The sequence below is a fragment of the Thalassophryne amazonica genome, chromosome 5 (genome assembly GCF_902500255.1).
Source record: "Thalassophryne amazonica chromosome 5, fThaAma1.1, whole genome shotgun sequence".
Taxonomy (NCBI): domain Eukaryota; kingdom Metazoa; phylum Chordata; class Actinopteri; order Batrachoidiformes; family Batrachoididae; genus Thalassophryne; species Thalassophryne amazonica.
Window position 1 is genome coordinate 4648735 of NC_047107.1, and position 17857 is coordinate 4666591.

The window sequence follows — 17857 nt, forward strand, 5'->3', positions numbered from 1 at the left end:
TTTTTGAGCAAAGCCAATAGAGTCTAATAATAGATTAAATGCAGTGTTGAGGCTGTCATTCTCAGCATCTGTGTGGATGTTAAAATCGCCCACTATAATTATCTTATCTGAGCTAAGCACTAAGTCAGACAAAAGGTCTGAAAATTCACAGAGAAACTCACAGTAATGACCAGGTGGACGATAGATAATAACAAATAAAACTGGTTTTTGGGACTTCCAATTTGGATGAACAAGACTAAGAATCAAGCTTTCAAATGAATTAAAGCTCTGTCTGGGTTTTTGATTAATTAATAAGCTGGAATGGAAGATTGCTGCTAATCCTCCGCCCCGGCCCGTGCTACGAGCATTCTGACAGTTAGTGTGACTCGGGGGTGTTGACTCATTTAAACTAACATATTCATCCTCCTGTAACCAGGTTTCTGTAAGGCAGAATAAATCAATATGTTGATCAATTATTATATCATTTACCAACAGGGACTTAGAAGAGAGAGACCTAATGTTTAATAGACCACATTTAACTGTTTTAGTCTGTGGTGCAGTTGAAGGTGCTATATTATTTTTTCTTTTTGAATTTTTATGCTTAAATAGATTTTTGCTGGTTATTGGTAGTCTGGGAGCAGGCACCGTCTCTACGGGGATGGGGTAATGAGGGGATGGCAGGGGGAGAGAAGCTGCAGAGAGGTGTGTAAGACTACAACTTTGCTTCCTGGTCCCAACCCTGGATAGTCACGGTTTGGAGGATTTAAGAAAATTGGCCAGATTTCTAGAAATGAGAGCTGCTCCATCCAAAGTGGGATGGATGCCGTCTCTCCTAACAAGACCAGGTTTTCCCCAGAAGCTTTGCCAATTATCTATGAAGCCCACCTCATTTTTTGGACACCACTCAGACAGCCAGCAATTCAAGGAGAACATGCGGCTAAACATGTCACTCCCGGTCTGATTGGGGAGGGGCCCAGAGAAAACTACAGAGTCCAACATTGTTTTTGCAAAGTTACACACCGATTTAATGTTAATTTTAGTGACCTCCGATTGGCGTAACCGGGTGTCATTACTGCTGACGTGAATTACAATCTTACCAAATTTACGCTTAGCCTTAGCCAGCAGTTTCAAATTTCCTTCAATGTCGCCTGCTCTGGCCCCCGGAAGACAATTGACTATGGTTGCTGGTGTCGCTAACTTCACATTTCGCAAAACAGAGTCGCCAATAACCAGAGTTTGATCCTCGGCGGGTGTGTCGTCGAGTGGGGAAAAACGGTTAGAGATGTGAACGGGTTGGCGGTGTACACGGGGCTTCTGTTTAGGGCTACGCTTCCTCCTCACAGTCACCCAGTCAGCCTGCTTTCCCGGCTGCTCGGGATCTGCCAGGGGGTAACTAACGGCGGCTAAGCTACCTTGGTCCGCACCGACTACAGGGGCCTGGCTAGCTGTAGAATTTTCCACGGTGCGGAGCCGAGTCTCCAATTCGCCCAGCCTAGCCTCCAAAGCTACGAATAAGCTACACTTATTACAAGTACCGTTACTGCTAAAGGAGGCCAAGGAATAACTAAACATTTCACACCCAGAGCAGAAAAGTGCGGGAGAGACAGGAGAAGCCGCCATGCTAAATCGGCTAAGAGCTAGTAGCTACGCTAAGCTAGCGGATTCCTAAAAACACGCAAAGTGAATAATGTGTAAATAATTTAGAGGTGATTCAGCAGAAGGAGTGCTTTAGTTAAGGCACGTAAAGATTACACTGGGAAACAAATCGTAATCTAGATAACTAGATCAATCTAACTGTGCAGATTAAACAGCTAACAGATACAGAAAAACACCGCTGTGCTCGGGAACAGGAAGTGATACAATACCGCAGTGAGAGCCAACCAGGTGGTTGGCTCTCACTGCGCACGAATTTTCACAGCCAGGAAAACGTGCGTACGTTTTATTAATTTGAGAGCACATTTTATTAATTTGTGTGCTCAATTAAAGGAAAATGTGCACACAAATTATCATGGCCAGAAAAAAAAAAAAAAAAAAAAAATCATTTTAAGTGACATCTCCTTGGTTCCGTAAAGGAACTGCAGCCAACCTGTTTTTTTCTTTTCTTTTCTTTGTTTACATGTGCGCGCGCAAACACAACAAATAGCACAGCAGTTCACTCCGTGTGTCTGAGTCATAAAACGCAGGGAAGACGAAGACAACACACTGGAAATTGTTTTTTTCCTTATTTATTCCTTTATTGGTTTATTTTACTGGTGCTTATAGCTGATGAAACTTGGATAAAGTTACTTGCACCACTGCAAGTGCAGTATAAAATTACGTGCACCGCTCGAATAATATGTGCACAAACTAGCACATGCACATACTATTTCGAGCCCCGTTAAGCACTGGGCTTGAGACCAGAGGATCCTCGGTTCAAATCCCAGCCTGACCAGAAAATCACTAAGGGCCCTTGGGAAAGTTCCTTAATCCCCTAGTTGCTCCCGGTGTGTAGTGAGTACCTTGTATGGCAGCCCCCTGACATCGGGGTGAATGTGAAGCATGGGTGAATGTGAGGCATTGATGCGTAAAGCGCTTCGCACCGTGTCCCCCCCTTGGGGAGGGCGCATCCCACTATTTGAGAATGACTGCCCAAACCTTCACTAAAAGACGCAGAATTTAGATAAAGTTGAGGCAGTGACCTGCTCCATTTCCTAATAAAATGAATTTAAAAGGGTAGAAATCATAGTATCATACTATACCAGCATGCCAGCCATACGAAAGGGAAAATAAGTGCATCTTAAGTCTGGACTTGAAAGTCTCCACAGAATCTGACTGTTTTATTGACGTAGGGAGATCATTCCACAGAACAGGGGCACGATAAGAGAAAGCTCTGTGACCCACCAGGGCTCGACATAGCCATTTGCCCGCTGGCCCGGCACCGATTTGGCCCACTTTCGGGCCACTACAATTTATCAAATGATGGCCCACTTGGTCCACTACAAAAATACAGAAAATTCTATTTACTTTACCATATTTTGCTGCAGCAAAGTCGAATTTCTTCACATCTCTGTGTCATCAAACTTCACAGGGTCCACCATGTTTGTTTTGGTCTTCTTCTTTTTCATTTGTTTTGGTCTCGCACCACGGACCACATCACGCATCTTGGGTAGGGTATCGTTAAGAAATGATTCGATCCACCAATATCAACAGTCTTTTTGCTTAACGATTCCCTTATCGGTCCTTCAGAGCGGCCGTTGTTTTTGAGGGTCTTTGTCGGGAAAATGATAATTTCTCTACGTTGACTGCACATGTACATAAGCATTCGTGTGTCAGTCTGATCCCGTCAAATCTCAGAAGTTAAGCAGTGCAGCGTCTGGTTAGTACTTGGATGGGAGACCTCTTCGGAATGCCGTTTGTGCTCTGACTGTCAACTGTGGGGCCTCATATGTAGACAGATCTGTGTCTTTCCAAATCATGTCCAATTAACTGAATTTACTCCAGGTGGACTCCAATTAAGGTGTAGAAACATCTCAAGGATGATCAGCGGAAACAGGAGGCACCTGAGCTCAATTTTGAGGTTCATGCCAAAGGCTAAGAATACTTATGTACATGTGATTTCTTAGTGGGAGGTTTTTTTAATAAGCGTGCAAAAATCTTAGTTTTTTCCCACATTGTCATTATGGGGCATTGTGTGTAGAATTCTGAGGAAAAAATAAATATAATCCATTTTGGAATAAGGCTGTAACATACGAGGTCTATTAGAAAAGTATCCGACCTTATTATTTTTTTCAAAAACCATATGGATTTGAATCATGTGTGATTGCGTCAGACAAGCTTGAACCCTCGTGCGCATGCGTGAGTTTTTCCACGCCTGTCGGTTGCGTCATTCGCCTGTGAGCAGGCTTTGAGTGAGGAGTAGTCCAGCCCCCTCGTCGTTGTTTCATTGCCAGGAAATGGCGGAATGATTTGGGCTTTTTTTCCATCAGAATTTTTTCAGAAACTGTTAGAGACTGGCAGCTGGAAACCGCGACGCGCGAAGCCTCTTTCCATGACAAAAACTCCTGTAACAGTGGAATGTGCCGTTCATTTCCAAACTGGACGCTGTGTTTTATCCGGGACATCGTCTGACTAGCACAGGAATTGTGAAAAGACGTGGACATAAGCACTTTTTCCGCACATCGCGGCAGTGCCGCATGGCGAAAAGCAACGCCGTGATGAAGCCTCACAGGACATGTTCTGGCATATCCAGGCACATCCACAATTTCTCGGATAATCACTCGATGGAAAAACCACCGACAGCTGTCTGAACACCATCTCAAAGCCGTCCTGTGAGACCAAAACGGAGGTGGTTTTGTCTCGCTCCAGTAGCGAATCCATTGTGACGCGCGAAGCCTCCGCTCGGCTTTCCATGACAAAATCTCTTGTTAAAAGTGAAATCTGCCGGAAAATGGTTGATGTCCAGCTCTTGTGATAACCAGAGAAATGGCACACAATGGTCATGGATCCAGACAGCCATCCGTTTAGAAATAAAATGGTCATTCAGCCTGTCGATGGCGGCGCACCACCAGTCGCTGGGGGCCGTCCTTAAAGCGACAGTAACACTCTTTATTCTCTACCAAGCCCGTAACATTTTCACTGAAAGCCAGATAAATTTTTCTAATGGTTTCCAGCTGCCAGTCTCTAAAAGTTTCTGAAAAAATTCTGATGGAAAAAAAGCACAAATCATTCCGCCATTTCCTGGCAATGAAACGACGACGAGGGGGCTGGACCACTCCTCACTCAAAGCCTGCTCACAGGCGAATGACGCAACCTACAGGCGTGGAAAAACTCACGCATGTGCACGAGGGTTCAAGCTTGTCTGACGCAATCACACGTGATTCAAATCCATATGGTTTTTGAAAAAAAAAATAAGGTCGGATACTTTTCTAATAGACCTCGTATATGGAAAAAAATGCAGCGCTGTGAAAACTTTCTGCACCATAGATGGGCAGATTTCAGCACGCAGGTCTTCAGTTGGAATGTCCCACTTCGTGTAGTCCTGCATACTGAATGGATCCCAGACCTCACTTCTACATAGATTATACCAAGCTGTAATTCAGCTGACAGCCTGATGGCTGTTCTTTGTATAACAGAGTTCTGTGCTGCTTTTTCTTTGAGTGTGTTTACTGCTGTGCTAAAGCTTCTGAAGCAGTCATACCCAGACACAGGTAAACATAAGGTGTTGTAATTATAATAAGGTAGTCTGATTGCACGGTGTTCCGGGGCGGTGTCGGGCTCAGTCAGGGGAGCCTGTGTCTGTTTTGCTTACACCCGTCAAATCCATACATTTAAGAAAATCGATCTGGAGAATACTTTGCTTAATAACAAACATTTATTTGGGCGCTGGGCAGCAACAGTGCCAAGCAGAATGAGAGTAAACAGACGTTATAACAGTGCAGTTAATATGGGTGAAGAGGAGGTTAAAGCTGTATTTAGTGGTTTGGTTGGTGCCCTGCCTTCGTATGAAGCAGACTTACGAGTCTTCACTGTGCTGCTGCGCCCCGCCGATGAATCCGTACTTGTCGGTCTGTCTGTCGCTGGTGAAGCCGTTGACTTCAGAGTCAGATCCCAGAGAACTCTCGTCGTCGACGCGGCTGCTGCTGACCGTCCGGATGCTCCGCGTGTCCGCCGACTGTCGCCGGATCTCCGTCTGGGCCATTAGCACACTTAGCTTAGCCGGCTAACGCCAGCCACAAGTCAAAGTTGCTTCAGCGTTACCCGATCAAAGCGCGTCCACGCCATGACTTCAGACGGCCCGGGTCAGATCACAAACTCATGTCTTCTGGTAGAAAAGTTATCTGACGTCAACCACAAAACAAGAAGCGCAAAAAAAATAAATAAATAAAAACAAAACGTTAGCTCCGCTCACTCAACTCGAGCTAAAAGTTAACTGGTAATGCTAAGTCCTGTCTACCGTCATATTAAACAAGTACTTATTGTAAACGGCGTCTGTTTTTCCCAATTTATCTGCATTTCAGCGTGATGTTTCGGCTGCTATCAGAGAATGAAGTGGACAGCTTTGGTCAACAGCTCCACAAACGTTTCAATGTTTTGAAGTGTTTCGAAAAGTGCTTCGTTAGAGCACCTCCGAGTGGTCAGAAGCCTGTACTGCAGCTATTACAAACGATACGGACTCGAGTCACGTGACTCCTGTTTCAAGATACGGCTGTCGAAATTTCAGGTTTGAACAGAGGTTTGTTATAAACCTCGGTGTCGAAATCACCTTTTCTGCCACAGAACTTGTATTCTGTTTTCAAACAATTTAAACAGATGGAAAAAAAGAGTGCTTAGACGGAGTGTTAGCGCCACATCAAGGAAAAAAGAAAAAAGTATTTTTGTTTTGTATTTCATCAATTTTGAGAATTTCAAAATTAAAAGGTTGAGAATAAAATTTAAATACATTTTCGTGTTTAAATGTTAACCGAGAGGCGTTCTTTCTCAATAAAAAAACACGTATGGATTTGCAAGCATCGTAAGTTCATTTGACACAAATCCAGTTCTAAAATGGAAGTGGCTATTCGCACGGCTAACTCTCATGGACACGGCCGAATAATAAAAAAAATCATCAAAATCTAAAAATATTAAAGGAGTTATGACATCTTGAATGCAGTATGTTTGTTTATACAAGTAGTTCCAAGTTTTGCCACCAGTCTTGCCGTGCGAATAGCCACGGCCTTCTAAAATTGTAATCCTAAAAACAAAACACGACAGCACAGCTCAAAAGCGAGTGTAATTTTCCAGGGGAGCCAGAGCCGTGCCATGCCACGGACACGCGTGTCGAGTGTGTGCAGTGTGACGTCACCAGCCTGCTCAGCGCGCCGCTCTCGTTGGATCAACAACACGCAGAATGTCTCTTCTCAGATCTCTTTCAGTGCAGCTTCTTGTTCTGACTGTAACACGAAGTTAACAGCCAAGTCTTTCATCTCCAACTGTAAATGGTCATCAAAACATTCCAGTCGTATCTTTCTGAACTCTTCCACATCAAACTCCATCGTGTCAATGTTTACAATGTGCTGAAGTTGCTCATAAATTTTAAGTTTCTTAAATATTTATTACGGCCACTCTTCAGTTATCTTTATAATTTTATTACTGGTAAATTTTAGAATTAATTTAGATGAGATATACTCATTATCTCACAGGAATTATCACAATTATCTGGGAACTAGTTTTTGCGCAGGAATTCATCAAGCACGTCGGCCGCAGGCGCGCACTAACACAGAAAAGACAGAAACTGGCTAGAAGTTCGGCCAAAACGACAGCGTCCACTTTTAGCTTGTCATGAAGTAAGTTGGTGGTGCTTGTGAGAGTGTGTGTCGGCACAAACCATTCGCAGGAAGCGGGTGTCAGCACTCGGAGAGCGTGCTGTGGCCGAAGTTTACAGAACACTAGGTGGCGAGAAAACCCTCCCTAATGCCATGTAAAATATGTATAATGCAAAATATAAATATACATAAACCAAAATTGTGGCAGTAAAATCCCTTATCAATGTCAATGATGATAACCTTTTGTTTTTTTTGGGGGGGGGGCTAATTGTTCCTAAGGCTGCTTTGCAGTGAAGCTAATGTCACCTATGTGTGCAAGCTGTTTAACAAAATAATAAAAGGCCTCCTTTATCACTTTTTTTCTGACATCAAGAATGACACACACACATATATACAGTTGTATGTAAAAGTTTGGGCCCCCCTAAGATCCAGCAGGCTCTTCTCTCTGCACAGGCTGGAGGACAGCAGGCCCTTCCGAGTTCATGGACAATGCTGCAGCTCCTGAGAGGACTCCGGCCGGACTTTTTGTGCAGCAACTCTCTCGTCAGGTGCGCACAGCTCTGGCCAACACCACGATCACAGACTGCCGTGAGCTGGTGGAGAAGGCTGACAAATTTTTCCTGGCCAGCCAGGCAAGCTAGCAGTCACACTCGCACCATCACACACAGCAGCCCAAGCCCCACACCGGACACCAGCACCGCCTGTGGAGGAGCTGCATCTCTCCTCCACAGCAGCTCTCAAAGTGGCTTCTGCGCTGTATGAAAACTTTCAGTTGGTTGAACGAAGTTGAACTGAACACAAACATTACAAAAACTAAGCAAAACTATAAGAAACCGTCAAGAACGACAGCAAAACAAAGTATGGAAAAATTGATGCTTTTGGCAGCATTCGTTCAAATTTTTTGACAAAGAGGCAGCTGCAGGAACGAAGCTGTACAAAGGTTAAACGATGCCAACAAAAATCCAGATTTCTTGTTTCGTTTGGGCTTTATTGTCCTTCGTTAGTGCCCTGTGACGGGCCTCAATGGCAACATCACGATGAATCCTCATCGTAAGACATATTTGTAATCTCAACAAATTAACGTGCCGACATCCTGTCGCAGCACCTTTTATTTTCATTTTATCACTACCTCAGATGTTGTGTGTGGAGTTCACTGGTTGTTTAAAAACACCATAGGTTACTGTGATTCCAGGCTTATTACGTCCATCAAGGACGTAATAAAAACTACTGCACAGATTGACGAAATTTTCATGACAGATATTAGGCCAAAGATTTTGGAGGTGGTCTGGATCAAGTTTCACTTTATATATATATAGTCTTTGTAGGATTATGTCGAAACTACTTGATAGATTCTCACCAAATTTTCACCATGGAAACATAGCAGGCCATGGAAGACTCCATTAAATTCTGGATCAAGGTTTCACTTTACAACGTCCCAACTCCAATGCAGTTGGGACGTTGTGTAAAATGTAAATAAAAACAGAATACGATGATTTTCAAATCCTCTTTAACCTATATTCAATTGAATATATTTAATGTTCAAACTGATAAGACTTGGTTTTTGTGCAAATATTTGCTCATTTTGAAATGGATGCCTGCAACACGTTTGCAACACTTTGATAGGACTTGTGCTTCATAATGCGCCACATTTTCAGTGGGTGACAGGTCTGGACTGCAGGCAGGCCAGTCTAGTACCCGCACTCTTACTACAAAGACACAGCACACTTCTCCACTTTGCGTCTGTCCATTTCAAATGAGCTCGGGCCCAGAGAAGGCGGCAGTGTTTCTGGATGTTGATGTTTGGCTTTCACTTTGCATGGTAGCTTTACCTTGCACTTGTAGATGTAGCGACGAACTGTGTTAACTGACAATGTTTTTCTGAAGTGTACTGAGCCCACGCGGTAAGATACTTTACATAATGTTGGTTTTTAATGTAGTGCTGCCTGAGGGGTCGAAGGTCACGGGCATTCAGTGTTGGTTTTCATCCTTGCCGCTTATGCGTAAAAAGTTCTCGATTCTCTGAATTGTCTGACTATATTATGACTAGATGATGGAATCCCTAAATTCCTTGCAATTGAATATGGAGAAACATTGTTCTTAAACTGTTGGACTATTTTTTCACGCCGTTGTTCATAAAGTGGTGATCCTCGCTGAGCCTTTTGGAGATGCTCCTTTTATACCCAATCATAACACTCACCTGTTTCCAATTGACCTGTTCACCTGTGGAATGTTCCAAATAGGTGTTCTTTGAGCATTCATCAACTTTCCCAGTCTTTTGTCGCTCCCGCCCCAGCTTTTTTTTTTAAATGTGTTGCAAGCATCCATTTCAAAATGAGCAAATACAAAACCAAGTTTATCAGTTTGAACATTAAATATCTTGTCTTTGTGGTGTATTCAATTGAATATAGGCTGAAGAGGATTTGAAAATCGCTGTATTGTTTTTATTTATATTTCACATAACATCCCAACTTCATTGGAATTGGGGTTGTATATACGCTTTAAAGGATTATGTCAAAACTACGTCATGGATTCTCACCAAATTTCAATGCAGATAGATATTAGGGCATGGAAGACTCCCCTGAATTTTGGAGGTGATTCAGATCCAGATTCACATTATGTAGGCTTTGAAGGATTATGTCAAAACTACATGGATTCTCACCACATTTTCACCATGGACGCATATTAGGCTGTGCAAGACTAAATTCTGGATGTGATCTGGATCTGAATCTGTATTCTTGATCAAGATTTCACTTTATATACGCTTTGAAGAATTGGGTCAAAACTACTCCCCAGATTTTGAAAAAATTTTAAACATACATATTAGGCCATTAAAATTTGGAGGTGATCTGGATCCAAATTCAGGATCAAGATTTCCCTTTATATATGGTTTGAAGGATTATGTCAAAACTACATCGATTTTGATGAAATTTTCATCACAGATACATATTAGACCACGTAAGAACCCATTAAATTTCAGAGGTGATATGGATCTGGATTAGGTTTCACTTTATATAGTCTTTGAAGGATTACGTCAAAACTACTTCACAGATTCTCACCAAATTTGCACCAAAGATCAATATTAGGGCCTGGAAGACTCCACTGAATTTTGGAGGTGATCTGGATCCAAATTCAGGATCAAGATTTCACTTCATTTAGGCTTTGAAGGATTTCTTCAAAACTACTTCCAGATTCTCACCAAATATGCACCACAGATAGATATTAGGGCATGGAAGACTCCATTAAATTTTGGATGTGATCTGGATCTGGATTGGCGAATGTCAGAAATCTGATTGCTCTTGTTTCAAAATCAACAGCCAGTCTGCTCTGTGTCAGCCTGATCCTGTCAGATCTCAGAAGCTAAGCAGTGCAGCATCTGGTTAGTACTTGGATGGGAGACCTCTTCGGAACACCAGCAGGTGTGTGTGTTTCTCCGGATGAAACTGGAGTTGCATCAGGAAGAGCATCCAGCATAAAACTTGTGCAAATTACCAATGCGGATCTGGCTGTATTTGCTGTGGCGACCCCGTCCCGAGATGGGAGCAGCCAAATAATACGCACACACGCTTGTTTCAAAATCAAACTGTTGAGAATAAATTTGGCATTTCAAGATTAGTCAATTATTAGATTAAATCAAACTACCAAACAGGTGATAGGAGTGCCTCGGCAAAATGGCATGTGGAAATAAACTGGCGAGAATCCATTTTTGTAAGGGGGCGTTTCCTTCCCCGTCTTACAGCACATAAAAACCATGTGGTCATTAGCACCAGGATGGTAAAGAGACTGACCGAGGTTGCATCTGTTCTGAAGTAGAAACCAAACAAATTTGGAAGTGACTGCATTCCTTCAGTCTGAAATAGTGGGTAACGGACTGATAGGAAGGAACCAATAGTTCCACCTGCCTGCAGGACAGATAAGACATGTTGGACCACAAGATACAGTAAGACAACTGACCAAGCCGTTTGATCCTGAAGGTGTGGACTCAGGCAGGTGCAGAATCAATCTTCAACATCAACTTGATTCTCTAAAGTCCATGTCCAGTGTGTGCATTTGTCACATTGACTTTTCAATTTACATTTTCTTAATAGCTACATTTGCTTATAAAATGAGAACTGCAAATGTTTTAAATATATTGTGTGATATATTTCCATAAAAAGAGCTTCAAACAGTAAAGAAGAGTTAAAGTTGGAACAGAACTTTGACACCTGCTGACATACAAGTAACTCAACGGAGACGTTAGAAAGTGTCCTTTTGGAACCTTTATTTTTAATGGTCTGGATCATGTGCTGTACAGATAATGTGGGATTTCACACACACACACACACGCACGCTAAAATATAACTGACAATTATTCAACCGCAGTCAGTAACAAATGTTCCCGTTGACCTGTGCAGGCTTCACTTCTTTCTTCCTCCTCTCTCTTTCAGTGCCAAGTGGATAACTGAGCCACTGGTCATGTTGTAATAAGCCAGAGAGTTGGAATCCTTGATGAAAATTCCCTGGAAGTGACAGCGAGACAGTGCTGTTATTGATGTCAGAGAGCAGCGGATGAGCAAGCTGTGAGATGTAAAGAATTACCTCATACTGCAGCTTCTGTTTTCCAGCGGGCATTCCCGTGGCCTCGTGGATTTTGACTTTAATCACAGACACCTGAGGAGACGCATGAGGAGACACGAGCACAAACAGGCCTCAGCAGTATGCATAAAAATCAAGTAGTGCCTGGTTCACACAGCAAGACTTTAAATGATCAGTAGATTTTCAATACTTGAGAGACCCCACACACACACATATTTTCTCTCTCTCGCTCTCATGGGCCTTTCAGACTGAAGGCGTCAGTTAACCCCCCCCCCCCCCCCCCAAAAAAAGCATCAGTGACATCACACTGGATGCAGCGCGGGGGGGAGAGACTGCTACATCACACTAACTCTGGCTGTTCCCACAACTTGAAAAAGCTGAGTGATCGCCATCTTGGATTTTCATCTGTAGAACCACAAAAAAGCTTTAAAAAAAAACAAAAAAAAAAACAGAACAAGTCTCCCATCATTCTGCTGGGAAAAGCTTTTTTTTTTCCCCCAGCTACTTTTCAGAGTGAGGCCAAGCCGAGGGAGGACTAATGACTGGTGGGATTGATCGAACCGTGACAGCGTGTAGAGCCGCACGAAGGAGCCCATGTTCAGGCCTCATCCCCGGCCGAGCGACACAGGCAGCCAGGAAGATGGAGCAGACCGACTCGATCTGAAATTCCTTACTTTTGGATACATACAAACACCCAGTTGAGCAATGGAGCTTAGTTCTGCAGCTTAGTCTGAGGTGAGATTAATTTAAAAATAAAATGTGACGTTACTGCACTGCTGAAGGTTTAATGTTCAGCTAACATCAGTTTAGCCTTTTAGTACAGTTGAGCTGAGTGAATGTTTTAATTTGTAAATGGTTTGGTCTATTGGGGGGGGGGGGGGGGGGGGGGGGCTACAGCTCAGGGTCTAGGTTTAAGTTTTTATCTAATGATACTTTTTCAGCATCTCCTGGAAGAACAAATCTTAAAATTAGTGGATATTTAAATGATCCTATATTCAAACCTTTTATTTGACCTGTCAATGATGATGTTGAAATAACAGAATATGACGTGGAAGTAGGACCTGGAATGATTTTCCTTTTAATTGTAAACCAAATTATGCATTAACTCAGAACAATTAAACTACACGAAATTTATGAAGACTGAAAAGACTGTTACAGCATTTCAAAAACCACAGCTAAAGATTGTAGAATATTTGGAAAATCATGGTAAAATATCAATAACATACCTTATAGTAAAAAGTCACTTATATTCTTGTGTAAATTCATGCAGCCTAAATCCATTCAAAGCCACAATGTCTTTTTTACAATGAAACAAAGTCTAGATTAGTGAAAAAAGTCACAATCTTGTCTAAAATCTTGTTTGAACAGCTGAATATTTATTTTCCAGGGAGAGAAAAGTTCTTACCGTGTTTTCCTGAGAGGGCACAGTTCACTTTCCCATTTCTTTTATCTTTCAGGTGTGTTGATGAAGCCAGCGACAATTCCACGGATTCTTGTCCTTATAAGACTTTTTCAAAGTCTTTCTCGCCATCTTCTCTCTGTGCGACGTCGCTCCGTGACACAGACATGCTGCACAATTCTTCTTTTAAAAACTTGAAAGCTCTAAAAGTTTGGGATGTCCACATGCTAAGTTTAGCTTACGCGCCGCACAGGAGCCACACAGTGGCGCCGCAGCAACCAACCAGTACTGCTTTACAACTGTTGTAACAGCTACACTTTGAGTGCCATTTTCCCTCCGCGAAACTCCGCAGATCCGAGGAAACTGATTTGTATCTGTAACACACAGATCAGTGTCCGCGGACTTATAAAACTTACATGATGTCGTAAAAAAAGAGAAAGCTTTGTGATAAGCATTTTAAAAACTCAGTGATGTTCACGAATAAAGAGTACATCACTAACACCCCCCCCATGATGAAATCCGCGGAATCCCGCTGAGTTTTCACAGCCCTGCACCACATTGTTTTCAGGACATCCTTCACTGCTCCACCCTGAAACTGTGTAAATCCTGATGCAACACAAAAGCTGCACTGAGTACAGTTTCTCCAATCACAGTCACAGAAGGCTGGATCTCCTTCAGAGGTGTCTGGGCCTCCCTCAGTTTTAAGGCGTGCCTCCTCCAGACAAGTCCACACCGTTCGTGCTCTGAACCACAGATGAGCCCTACGTACCTGGTCTGTGAGCGGGACGGTGAAATTCAGCACTTGGCCACTCAGCTTCCACTCTGTCTTGTCCTGCATGTTGGGGACTTGCACCTTAACAGCCACAGGACCCTACAGAGGACAAATACATCATTCATCCCAACTTCAGACTCGGCACCTTGCAGCCACAGAGAATCCACTCGGTACCAAACAGAACATGTGAAGATGACTGTGTTTTTATTGGACATTGTGAGACTGCTGTGTCTCGTGTTCTGATGAACCTTAGTGCGACGCAGGAATTCTTCCTCAGGAATGAGGTTGTCTTCTGTTTTCATCTTCTTGCTGGGTGGCTCGTCGTCGTGAGGCGGGGGAGGGTGGGATGGCGGTGCGGGGGCGGAGCTCGGGGGCTGCGGTGCTGGAGGCGCTGGCACAAATGCTGGGGAGACAAAGTTACTGATACTGAAAAGAAAAAACATCATCCCTGTCTATCTGTACAGTGTAAAGAGTAAAACGTTCAGTACTTCAGGTCCAGCTCAGTCTGGACCCGGGATTTAGTCCAATCAAACAGGACCAGCCCTGCTGCACTGTCAGTTACTGGTTGGAGGTCTGTAGTTGAAAAAGTTTTTATTTCCATTTCCCAAACTGCTGCCACTCCAGTCCAAGTGCAGGAATGTCTTCCTTTGCTGGAGGCTGGTCCAATCAAACGGCTGAGGGAGACTACAGCTAACAGCTGGGTGGCAACCAGTCAGCAATGGATTACTGAGTTTTCCCTATCCTATATAAGCCACACACAAACACACACACACACAAAAAAAATCTAATGCCGCGTTCACACCGGGCGCGATCAGACACTACAAATTCGTGGGGGGTCGCATGGCGATGGACGCGCCTCCTTCACCCGGTGTGTCGCTCTGCTTTTGCTGCAAAAATTCGCCCCGGTGCGTCATCAAAAAGGAGCTTCCATTCCGCTCGCCGGCTCTGGTTGTTAGTCAAGTTAACATGATGGACCTTGATCACACGGCGCGAGTTGTTGTGGAAAGCAATTCAGGGAGTATCATTTGCTGCAGAAGCTGCGTCTGGATGACGGCCGCTTTCAGCGGTCCTTCCGCCTCTGCAGGACCCAGTTTGAGGACCTACTGTCCCGTTCATGCGGGCACATGTAATCAATTTAAAAAAAAAAAGAAAAGAAACTCTGCTGCTTGCTGTGGGGCTGCTGGTAGCTCCAAAAAGTCTGTCATAATTGTGTTTAGAAAGCAGTCACCATTTGCTTTATTATACATCTGTGTAGTTAATAAGTAAAATAATCTCCATGGGCGATTCGCTCGCGCGTGCACATAATATAAAAAGAAAAAGGAACTCCGCTCCCGCTGCTGCTCACTCCAAAAACTGTCATAATTGTAAAATAAAGGACAAAAAAGACATAAGTCCTGCTCACAGGCTGCTACCAGAGACAGGACATGTTCACATCTTCAGTCAAACTCCAGACATCTCCACATCACTACATATTCAGTCCCTGATTGGTTATCGCGGCGCGACGAGACAAAAAAGTTCAGATTTTTCAACTTGGGGAGGAGGGCAACGCGCCGTGATGCGACGCAATATCGCGCCACAAACGCGCCAATCGCTCAAAATCGCTTCACTTGCGTCCATCGCGTTGCGCTGCGTGACTTGGCGCCAAAACGTGCCGTTCCATAGGGATTACATGGCAACCTGTCGCTGCTGTCGCTCGCGTCGTGCCCGGAGTGAACGCAGCATAACAGAATGCACTGTGCCATCAACATCAAATGCTTTTTTGTGTTTGGTTTGTTTGTTTTCAGTCACGCTGATGTTCGGGTCACTCTCACATAGTTTCACTTTGCAGCACCTAGAAACCATGTTTTATTTCTATGTGTGTGTATATATATATATATATATATATATATGAGAAAGCCAGACAAGTTTGATTTTGGAAGAGTGTGACCACAAAGGCTCGGAGAATAAATGGCATCAGTTGACTGCAGCGGATGATCTCAACAGGACAGCTAGATAAGACTTTATTGATCTCACAGAGGAGAAATTCACGTTACGTCAGCTCTTAAAAAACACACAAGATGGGTGCAAGTAGAGGAAAATGTTCATCAAACAGCATGTGCAAGGATAAGCAATAATAATAGTACTTATAACAGTACAAAATATAAGAAATGAGGTAGAAATTAAAAAAAATACACACACACACACACACACACACACACACACACACACTGTAGTGTTCAGAATAATAGTAGTGCTATGTGACTAAAAAGATTAATCCAGGTTTTGAGTATATTTTGTTACATGGGAAACAAGGTACCAGTAGATTCAGTAGATTCTCACAAATCCAACAAGACCAAGCATTCATGATATGCACACTCTTAAGGCTCTGAAATTGGGCTATTAGTAGTAAAAAAAAAAAAAAACGCAGAAAAGGGGGTGTTCACAATAATAGTAGTGTGACATTCAGTCAGTGAGTTCATCAGTTTTGTGGAACAAACAGATGTGAATCAGTTGTCCCCTATTTAAGGATGAAGCCAGCACCTGTTGAACATGCTTTTCTCTTTAAAAGCCTGAGGAAAATGGGACATTCAAGACATTATACAGAAGAACAGCGTAGTTTGATTAAAAAGTTGATTGGAGAGGGGAAAACTTACACGCAGGTGCAAAAAATTATAGGCTGTTCATCTACAGTGATCTCCAATGCTTTAAAATTGACACAAAAACCAGACACACGTGGAAGAAAATGGAAAACAACCATCAAAATGGATAGAAGAATAACCAGAATGGCAAAGGCTCACCCATTGATCAGCTCACACTAGTAAACAAGCAAAACCTTGGTTCCAAACCAACAAAACTAATGCCTCGCACATGTGAAGAAATCATGAAAAACTGTGGTTATACAACTAAATACTAGTTTAGTGATTCACAGGATTGCTAAAAAAGCAGTTTGAACATAATAGTTTTGAGTTTGCAGCGTCAACAGCAGATGCTACTATTACTGTGAACATCCCCTTTTCTACTTTTTTTTTTTTCTTTCTCTAATAGCCCAATTTCATAGCCTTAAGAGTGTGCATATCATGAATGCTTGGTCTTGTTGGATTTGTGAGAATCTACTGAATCTACTGGTACCTTGTTTCCCATGTAACAATAAGAAATGTACTCAAAACCTGGATTAATCTTTTTAGTCACATAGCACTACTATTATTCTGAACACTACTGTATATATATATATACATACATATACATATACATACATACACATACATATACATATAAGAGGTCTATTAGAAAAGTATCTGACCTTATGTTTTTCAAAAACCATATAGATTACATCACACATGCTTGAACCCTTGTGGGCATGCGAGAGTTTTTTCACGCCTGTCGGTTACATCATTCACCTGTGGGCAGTCTGAGTGAGGAGTGGCCCACCCTCTTGTCGAGTTTTTCATTGTTTAGGAATGGCTCAGAGACTGCTGCTTTGTTTGATCAAAATTTTTTCAAAACTGTAAGGCACAACTGAGTGGACACCATTCGATAAATTCAGCTGGTTTTCGGTAAAAATTTTAAAGACTGATGAGAGATTTTGGTGTGGTAGTGTCGCCGTAAGGACGGCCCACAGCGCCTAACGGCGATCTGTGCTTCGAGGCGGCAGTGTCTCGCCGTTTCAAGTTGAAAACCTCCACATTTCAGGCTCTGTTGACTCAGTAAGTCGTCAGAGAACAGAGAACTTTCAGAAGAAGTCGGCATGAGGAGTTTATTTGGACATTCCATTGTTAACGGACATTTTGTAATGAAAGAACGTGCGAGCAGAGTCGCCATGTCGGGCCGGACCCGACCGCGGGGGGTCGCGACAGGAAAAACACCTCCGTGTTGGAA

At 43.0% G+C, this 17857-nt stretch overlaps 2 protein-coding genes and 1 long non-coding RNA gene across 3 annotated transcripts in view; 1 reads left to right on the forward strand and 2 right to left on the reverse strand.

Moving 5' to 3' along the window:
- LOC117510053 (TBC1 domain family member 10A-like) overlaps nt 1-6126 on the reverse strand; it is a 91539-nt gene extending 85413 nt beyond the window's left edge. Inside the window, exon 1 of the mRNA XM_034169668.1 lies at nt 5475-6126. Coding sequence (XP_034025559.1) covers nt 5475-5656 — 182 coding nt within the window. The 5' untranslated portion in view covers nt 5657-6126. The remainder of the gene's footprint in view (nt 1-5474) is intronic.
- Nucleotides 6127-7792: 1666 nt separating this feature from the next.
- The window catches only part of LOC117510054, an 11433-nt gene continuing 1368 nt past the window's right edge, over nt 7793-17857 (forward strand). The window contains exons 1-2 of the long non-coding RNA XR_004560599.1: nt 7793-7802; nt 8394-8400. This is a non-coding gene — a long non-coding RNA (uncharacterized LOC117510054). The remainder of the gene's footprint in view (nt 7803-8393; nt 8401-17857) is intronic.
- sf3a1 (splicing factor 3a, subunit 1) overlaps nt 11552-17857 on the reverse strand; it is a 44899-nt gene continuing 38593 nt past the window's right edge. The window contains exons 12-15 of the mRNA XM_034169667.1: nt 14251-14405; nt 14000-14101; nt 11835-11906; nt 11552-11755 (exon numbers count right to left, since the gene is read on the reverse strand). Of these exons, the coding sequence (XP_034025558.1) occupies nt 11654-11755; nt 11835-11906; nt 14000-14101; nt 14251-14405 (431 nt within the window). The 3' untranslated portion in view covers nt 11552-11653. The remainder of the gene's footprint in view (nt 11756-11834; nt 11907-13999; nt 14102-14250; nt 14406-17857) is intronic.